This window comes from Vidua chalybeata, chromosome 15 (assembly GCF_026979565.1).
Source record: "Vidua chalybeata isolate OUT-0048 chromosome 15, bVidCha1 merged haplotype, whole genome shotgun sequence".
Taxonomy (NCBI): domain Eukaryota; kingdom Metazoa; phylum Chordata; class Aves; order Passeriformes; family Viduidae; genus Vidua; species Vidua chalybeata.
This window is the reverse complement of record NC_071544.1, coordinates 16593188-16601944: the sequence shown is the minus strand read 5'-3', so window position 1 is coordinate 16601944 and position 8757 is coordinate 16593188. Positions and strand designations below refer to the sequence as shown.

The 8757-nt window shown below is 54.5% G+C and overlaps 1 protein-coding gene across 1 annotated transcript in view; it reads left to right on the top strand.

Annotated features, from left to right (window-relative positions):
• The first annotated feature begins 296 nt into the window (after positions 1 to 296).
• The window catches only part of STK10 (serine/threonine kinase 10), a 45661-nt gene continuing 37200 nt past the window's right edge, over positions 297 to 8757 (top strand). Inside the window, exon 1 of the mRNA XM_053956720.1 lies at positions 297 to 533. Within this exon, the coding sequence (XP_053812695.1) occupies positions 378 to 533 (156 nt within the window). The 5' untranslated portion in view covers positions 297 to 377. The remainder of the gene's footprint in view (positions 534 to 8757) is intronic.

The following is an 8757-nucleotide window of genomic DNA, read 5'->3' as shown; positions in this document are numbered from 1 at the left end:
GCGGTGCCGTGCCCGGACCGTGCCCTGTCTGTGCCGTGCCCTACCCGGACCGAGCTCTGTCTGTGCCGTGCCCGGACCGAGCCGGGCCGTGCGGGGCGGTGCCGTGCCCGGACCGAGCTCTGTCTGTGCCGTGCCCGGACCGAGCCGGGCCGTGCGGGGCGGTGCCGGCCGGGCGGGCGGAGGGCGCGGGCGGCCAATGGCTCTGTCCCGGGCAGCCCAGCCCAGCCCAGCAGGTGGAGCGGCTCCGGCTCCATGTGCGCGGCTGGAGGCGGCCCCGGTGCCGGTCCCGCCTCGCCGCTCCCCGGGCGCTCAGCGGCTCCGTCCTCCCGGGGCCGGAGCGGGCGGCGGCTCCGCAGCTCCCGGGGCTGCGCTCCGGGATGGCTTTCGCCAATTTCCGCCGCATCCTGCGCCTCTCCGCCTTCGAGAAGCGCCGCTCCAAGGAATACGAGCACGTCCGCCGCGACCTGGACCCCGGCGAGGTGTGGGAGGTGGTGGGCGAGCTGGGAGATGGAGCCTTCGGCAAAGTCTACAAGGTGGGTGCTCGGCGGGCTCCGGGAGCGGCGGCGGAGCCGCGGCCCCGGCTCGGAGCGGCTCCGCTGCCCGGACACGGCGGGGCCGGCTCCGCATCCCGTTAGCCGGGAGGAGCCGGACGGGCACGGCGGCTGAGCTGGGCTTGGGATCGCAGCGCTCCGGGAAGGGGAAAGGAGGGAGAAAAGCTTCCTGCTTTTTTTTTCTTTCTTGCCTTTTTTTTTTACTTTTTGTTTTAGTTTTGTTTTTTGTCGCCCCGAATCGCCCGTTTTCAGAGCGATGCTTTTGTCAGGAGACCCCGGCGCTGCCTGCCAAGCCCGGCGGTGCAATGAATGGACGGAGGTTTCTTGGAAGTCGGCACTTCCAGGGCTGTCTCCAAGTTTTCTGAGTCTCCGGGGGTGACGGGGGATTTGTATCCCCGCCGTTGTTGCCGGCAGGAAACTTGGGAGGGCCAAGAGGAGCCGGGTCCAGCGCTGTGAATGTTTAACCTCGGGCTTTAGGGACGGGGGTTTCAAGGACCAAAGATTCCCTGGACTTTGCACCCCAAAGCAGCGGCGTTCCCGCTGTCCCGTGTCCTGTCAGGGGCTGAGCCGGGGGGTTCGGGGTGCGGGGGCAGCCCGGGGATCCCGAGGCTCCTGGACACACCTGTGTGACAGACGCCGCTCGGAACGGGGGTGGGAATTGCCTCTTGGGCAGCTGGGGCTTGATGGCCTCGTTAGATCTGAGAAGGTCTTGCCTTTGAAAAAAATGAGAAATAAATAGGCCGGGAAGGGAGGCAGGTGGGTGCAGGTCAGGACAGGGGGATTTGGTGTTTATTTCTCATCTCTTTCACGGTATTTGACAGAAACTCTAAAAAAACGGAGTGCTAAATACCCACTGAGTGAAACTTTTTAGTGAAGGATCCTATCATCTAATAAAACACAATTCCTAAAAATGATATTTAAGTCCCTTCTCCATTTATCCTTCTGAAAGCAGCACCAGTAGAAATTCTGTTGCCATTCTGCTCTGTGAGGTGCATTGGAGACACATTTGTGTGTGGCAACACTCGCTCCTGGATGATTCCTTGCTTTTATTTGCTCAAGTTTCTCAAACAGTGACAGGAACCAGGTAAACAGTGTAAAATAACTTCATTGGCCTCCGAGAGAAAGCAAAACTTAAACAATTATTTAAATGCTTTCTATTTTAAACAAGTATAATGTACCCAAAGTAGGTGACTTAGAGAATAAAGCTACTTTAGAGGGCTGGTTTGGTTTTTCATCTCTGAATGCCTCAGTTCTTAACCCCAGCCTCACCAGAAACCCGTTGTCAGAGTAACTTTATTACTGAAGGTAAAGAATGTCAGCCTGTCAGGCAATAACATCGCATCTCCAGCTCCTTTCATCTCCATTTTGACCCAAATGAGAATGAAAATGTCCCACTGGACACCCTGTGTTTACAACCAGAAGTTCACTCCTTCTGGAACTTGAGTATTCAGGCAAATTTTTGCTTTTGTGGACTGTTAACCCTGTTAGGCAGGGTGAGGTTTAACATCGTGCCAGAAATCAAAGGGTTATTTTATTGTATTTAGCAACATTTCACTTCTCCATTGCTTTGATCTCTTCTCCACCTGTTCTCCGTTCCATCTGGCAAAAGGTCATGGCTGGATTTTGAATTCTCATCCAAGACTTTGTCTGTTCATTTAAGAATCCCAAATTATTTGGGAGTGCTGTGCTATAAATCCTTATTTTAGGACAAGAAATCCTTATTTTATAAGGATTAATAACCCTTATTAATCCTCATTTTAGGATTAATAACCAGAGACACATTTTCCCTTCACCTAAAGTTTTTTTGTTGTCTCCTTTTGTTTTTTTTTATATCAGGGGTGAGGATGAGTGTAAGGTGGGATGTGAAAGAAGGGGTTTGCCCTCTTGTGCTGCTCAGCTGCCAAAAAAGCAGCTGAATAACCAAAAACTACAGAATAACCCACCAAAAAAACCAGCAGCTGAATAACCCACCGGTGCTCCAGGAGAACAGAGGCACCCAAAATTCAGTGAACAACTTGAATCTTTCTCTTCACCCTGAAGTCAATTTGATTTGCTCACTGAAGGCATTGCTTGGAGCGAGGCTGAGTGTCTGCAGGGCCCGGGGGTTTTCAGGATGTTGGAGTGAATTCCTGCCCGTTTTCCGCCCCTTTTCCACGCCCGGAAGCGTGGGGAGGTGACGGAATCCTGTGCCTGCATCCTGCCCCGTGTGCCATCTGTTGTGTCCCCTTGGAAAGGTCTGAGCAGGGCTTTGTTCTCTGGGCACTCAGACCTGGCAGAAGCTGAGGTGTGGAAAGATGGAAAAATGGGCTGGGTTTGGTAGGATTTGCTTTTATGAGGCCGGGTGTGAGCGGGAGGAAGGAGGGCTGGGGGGATTTGGGGTATTCCTGCCCTGTGGAATCCTGTCTGGAGCTGTGTCCTGGCCTCAGCAAAGCTGAACTGGCTTCTCACAGCGTTTCCAAAAGTAGGACAGGCTTCATTTAAATACATATTAATTAAAAAAAGAATGAAATTTATAGTGGAGACTGGATCCTACACAGCAGACCTAAAAAACCTGCGGCCAGCAGCAACTGGGACTGGGATTTCCCTGTTTTTATAGAAAGTCTTTTTGCAGCAGAAGAGGATCTGCCTGCATGAGGAACCAGTTGAACAGAGGGTAATGAAGCTGAAAAGTAGGAGGGGGTGGGGAGGAAATGTTTCTTTCTAGCTCTTATTCTGTGAATGCTGTGCTCTTGGCAAGGCCAGAGGTCCACTGAGGACGTGGGGGCAGCCCACAGGTGACCAAGCTTTGTCACCACCTCATCCAAAGCTCGTGAAATGGATGATCCCAAATCCAGCTGTGGTCGGTGGGTGCCAGCCTGGGAAGGCTCCAGCCCACCCTGCATGGGGGGGCTTGTAAAAGTTCCTCACTCAGACCCTTCCCAAGCTGCCTTAGAAGAAAAGCAGAGATATTTTCCTGGAAAAACACCCAAGATACCACCCATAAAACCCAGAGGATGTGTGTTGCCACTTCAGAAAAGAAAAGCAGAGTTATTTTCCTGGAAAAACACCTAAGATACCACCCATAAAACCCAGAGGATCTGTGTTGCCACTTCAGAAAAGAAAAGCAGAGTTATTTTCCTGGAAAAACACCTAAGATACCACCCATAAACCCAGAGGATCTGTGTTGCCACTTGAGAAAAGAAAAAAGAAAAGCAGAGTTATTTTCCTGGAAAAACACCTAAGATACTGCTCATAAATCCAGAGGATCTGTGTTGCCACTTGAGAAAAGAAAAAAGAAAAGCAGAGTTATTTTCCTGGAAAAACACCTAAGATACTGCTCATAAACCCAGAGGATCTGTGTTGCCACTTCAGAGCTGGCATCGTTTGGAGGGACAAGTGGCAGTGAGCCCTCAGGGAAGATGCTCAGGGTGACACCAGCAGCGCTGGAGCCCCTGCATCACCTCTCAGCCCTGCAAACCGAGCATTCCCCGCTGCAGCCTCGCAGGGAGCTGCGTTGATGCCAGCAGGAAGGGATGCCCGTGTGGGCTGGCAGGGGCTCCTGTGGCTGCTGGAGCACGGCCAGAGCCTCCTGCCCTTTCTCCTGGGGGATTGTTTTGCTGCTCCGTGCCCCTTGTGCAGGGCTATCTGCCCTCCCCAGCGCCTGCTGATGGGGACATTGGCTCCCCGATAAGGCTGGGTGGGGACAGTCTGCCAAAAGGGGGTTATTGAAGGAGCTGGGGTTGTTCAGCCTGGAGAAGAGGAGGCTCAGAGGTGACCTCGTTGCTCTCCACAACTCCCTGAAGGGGAGGTGCAGACAGGTGGGGTCGGTCTCTCCCACCGGGCAGCACTGACAGAACAAGAGGACACAGCCTCAGGCTACGTCAGGGAAGGTACAGGTTGGATATTAGGAAAAAAAAAATCACCAAAAGAATAATAAAGTACTGGAATTGTCTTCCCAGGGAGGTGGTGGAATCACCATCTCTGGATGTGTTTAAAAAAGACTGGACGTGGCACTTGGTGCTGTAGTCTGGTTGAGGTGTCAGGGCATAGGTTGGACTTGATGATCTTAGAGGTCTCTTCCAACCTCATCATTCTGTGATTCTGGGATTCTGGGGTTCTGGGATTCTGGGGATTCCGTGATTCTGGGATTCCGTGATTCTGGGATTCTGGCATTCTGGCATTCTGGGGATCTGGCATTCTGGGATTCCATGATTCTGGGATTCTGGGATTCACTTTAGCCCTTCAAATCGCCTTCACACAGCTCCATCCCGCCGAGCCCCGCGGCCGCAGCGAGTCAGCAGCGCCTCTTTTGTGCCCTTGTTCTCCTTTCCTCCCCAAGACACGCTGAGAAGGGCGAGTTTGGCTTATCTGATGTGCCGTGCTGCTATCGGTGCCGCACATGCTGCGGGCTAGAAACGTGCCTTTCAAACGGGGGCAATGAAAGGCTGATTGTTGGGTGTTGTGCAGCTGCCTGCAGCAGCAGCCGGGCTCTTTGTGGGCACCAGAGTGGCCCTGGCACCGCAGACCTCTCTGCTCATCACCCCAGCCTGCACCACTCGTGGTTGGCTCAGGTGATTCAGGCTCAGCCCTTGGTCTGATCCATCGGGGAGCAGGGTTTGGTGGGATTTGGGGAAGGAATTGTTCCCTGGGAGGGTGGGCAGGCCCTGGCACAGGGTGCCCAGAGAAGCTGTGGCTGCCCCTGGATCCCTGGGAGTGTCCAAGGGACTCTTGGATGGGGCTTGGATCCACCTGGGATAGTGGAAGGTGTCCCTGCCCATGGCAACAAAATGAGCTTTAATGTCTCTTCCAGCCCAAATCGTTCTGTGATTCTACACTTTAACCTGTAATTCCTGGAAAGGGTGTCAGAGAGAGATGTTAGTCTGCTGAGTTAACTTTGAAAAAAGAAAAGAGAAGGAAAACAAAATCAGGAGAAGTTTGAGCTGATTGGCCACAAAAAACGTAAGATCAGAGCGTGGTCTTGTCCTTTAGAACAGCTGAAGGCTTTCCTTAAAATCTTTTCACTTGGGAAAGAGGAATGGGAAGGTTTGACAATGTTAAACCTGGCTGAACTTTAAACTTGATTTTCAGTTTCAGCTGATGGAAACGTGGGACGTTCCATCCCTGCTGCAGCCCCGTGCTCTGTGGCTGTCTCTGTGTGACAGGGGACAGGGACAGCTCTCAGTGGCCTAAATATTTGGACCATGACTTCAGTGGCACAGCCCAGATCTTGGCAGTGCTGCTGCCAGTGGGAGCTGTGGGCAGCTGCCTGCAGGGGAGCTCAGATGAGCCTCCCACCCTCAGCACGTGGCAATTGCTGCTGCTCAGAAAAAAACTCCTCCCTGCACACCTCACGGTTTTGTAAATGCTTTGTCTCCTGAGAATCCAGTTTCCCTGGAGAAAAGGTTCTTTTTCTTGTCTGTGGGGTGCTGCCTGTAAATGTGGGGCTCTCCTGGCGAGTCTCAGGTCAGCCTCCTGTGGCTGGGTGTCCCCAGGGGCTGTGGGGGTGGCTGTGCTGTGTCCCCATGCGCTGGCACTGCCAGCCTGAATGCAGAGAGAGCAGAGATTCAGCACGGAGAGTGAAGGCACGCTCTGCCCCCTCCCAGGGCACTGTCTGGAGGTGCCACCCCAGGAGTGGGGCTGGAAGGGGCGGCGTGTCCCTGGCACGGGGCAGAGCCATGGCTCTCTTCCTGCTGGAGCTGCATTCTCTGACTTTCCTCCTGGCTGGAGAAAAGCACCTCGGAGCCGCCTCCCAGACTGCTCTTCCCAGGCAGCACGTGGAAACCTTGCTGCCATTTCTCACCTCCCTGTGCTCCCGTCCCTAGGGCTCCTGTCTTTATTTGCTCTGCCAGGACCTGTGTGGTGTCTGGGGAGGTGGGAGAGGCACAGAAGGAGGCTGTGCCCAGCAGCTGCTCTTGCTTCTCCTCGGCACCTGGCTCTGCTGCTCCTGCCCCGTATTCCTTCTGCAAAGGGCAGTGCCAGCAGTGCTGGGCCAGCCCGGCAGCCCTGGAGATGGGGAAGAGCTGAGTGTTTTATTCCCCTGCCAGGGCCTGGCTGAGCTGATGCTTTCCAGCCCAGGGAGAGAGGGCTGCCAGCCAGCCAGACCTGCCAGTGCCAGCCCAAACCCCTTCCTTGGCCCTGGGGTGTCGCAGCCATTCAGGCCCTGCTCCCACAGCCCTCCGTGGACCAAATTTGTAGCAGGAAGTTGCTAGGAAACCCAGAACTGGCTGAAAGGCTTTTTCCCCTCTATTTTTTAAAAATTTTTGCAATGCTGTGGCATTATCTGAATGAAGACAGGGCCAGGAATGCTCACTTGGAGCACCGTGCTCTTCCAGGGACCGCTGATTTGAAGGACCTTTGGTGCCCTCAAGTTTTAGGCTGAAGATGCTGGGTCAACGTGGAACTTCCCTCCCCTCAAACCCTGCCTTGCATGGTTTATTTGCATGAGTCTGGCTGAGCCCAGGCCCAGGAGCTCTGCCTGGTTTCTGTGGCTGGTTCTAACACGGCACCACAGCCCCAAACCCTCTCGCTGTGCCTCTGGCCCTGCGGCTGTTTGGGTGCAAGGTCTGGAAGGTCACGTGGAGCTCTGCTGCTCTGTGGGCTCCTCATCTCTGCCCCCCTTTGCTGGGCCACTGCTGAGCTTTTAAGGCCAGGAGAGGTGTTTGTGCTGTGCTTTGGTCACACTTGGGCTTGGCTACCCAGAAAACAAGGCCGTGGCTGTAGCTGAGCTCTCTGGTGGGGCTGCTTTCCTGCCCTTAGCTCGTATAACCAAAGGAAGGCATTTCTGCTTTTTAATGTGTTTTTTTTTAACGGTTTTTTGGGGTGTTTCATAAGCCACTTCCCCTTCCCTCTTGCTGAGATGTTGCCACAGCTGCCAGAGCAGCGGTGCTGGTGCAGTCGTGGGGCTGTGGGACCAGGGCTGTGCTGCTGTGCCCCTGGCCACGTGTCACCAGCTGCTCTGTTTGGTGGCACCAGGGCCTGAATCCAGCGTTTCAAACAAAACCCCAAACAGGATTCATTTGTGGTGGCAAACTGAAGTGGTTCTACGGGGCCTGATAGGCTTGGAAGCCATGGAATGGTTTGGGATGGAAGGGACCTTAAAGCTCACCTCATTCCACCCCCTGCCATGGGGACATCTCCCACTGTCCCAGGCGGCTCCAAGCTCATCCAGCCTGGCCTTGGGCACTGCCAGGGATGCAGGGGCAGCCACAGCTGCTCTGGGCACCCTGTGCCAGGGCCTGCCCACCCTGCCAGCCAGGAATTCCTTCCCAAATCCCATCTATCCCTGCCCTCTGTCAGTGTGAGGCCATTCCCTGTGTTCTGCCACTCCCATTCCTGAGGAACAGTCCCTCTCCATTTCTTTTTTGGAGCCCTTCAGGCACTGGAAGGCCCCAAAGCTTCACTTCTCCAGCTTGACCAGCCCCAACCTTCTCAGCCTGCCTCCATTCCAGCTCCCACTGATTATTTGACACCACCAGGAGCACTGACTCAAGCCTGGCTACTCTGTGTTTGTTTATTGATGCAGGGAGCTCAGGCCAGGTTCATCAGGAGGCAATTAATAATTTTTAATTGGGAAACGTGTGAGGGGAGCGGTGCCACACAGAGCAGGAGTGGGGTGGGGCAGGCCCAGCTATCACCCCCCCCCAAATGCAGCATCCCTGGGACCTCCAGGCTCCTTCTAACCTGGTGATATCTGAGGCATCAGCTCTCCTGGCATGGGGACAAGGCTGGCAAGGAGGGGAAGAAGAGCTGCCACCAAAAATATGGAGGCATGATAGGCTGTGGAGGATGAGCCCGTGGCCTGGGCAGATACCGGGTGCAAAGGAGCTGAGATGAAGCACTTGGGGAGCTCTCAGTTCTCCTTTTTGGACCAGTGAGAGTTCAGGGAGGGCTTTCCTCTGCCTCACCTAGAAACTGGCCGTCCTGAACCATCCAGCCTTCCGCTAATGTGTTCTTTCAGGGCTTAAAATAGTTCCTGTGTTTGCCTCCCTCGGGATTTCACAATAGCTGCGGGCTGAGTCACAGGCAAAGGCCAAGCAGCCACTGGTGTCACCTGAGCAGGCACCTCTCAGCCCTCAAATCCAAAAAACCCAGCAGTGGTTTCCCTCTGTGCCTTCGAGGAGCAGTGCCTCTCATCCCCAATTTCCTGCTATTCCCAGGGCTTTGGCGTGGCAGGGCCAGCACCCACCCAGCTCCAGAGCTCTGCAGGGAGCTCCTGGCCCTTGTTTCC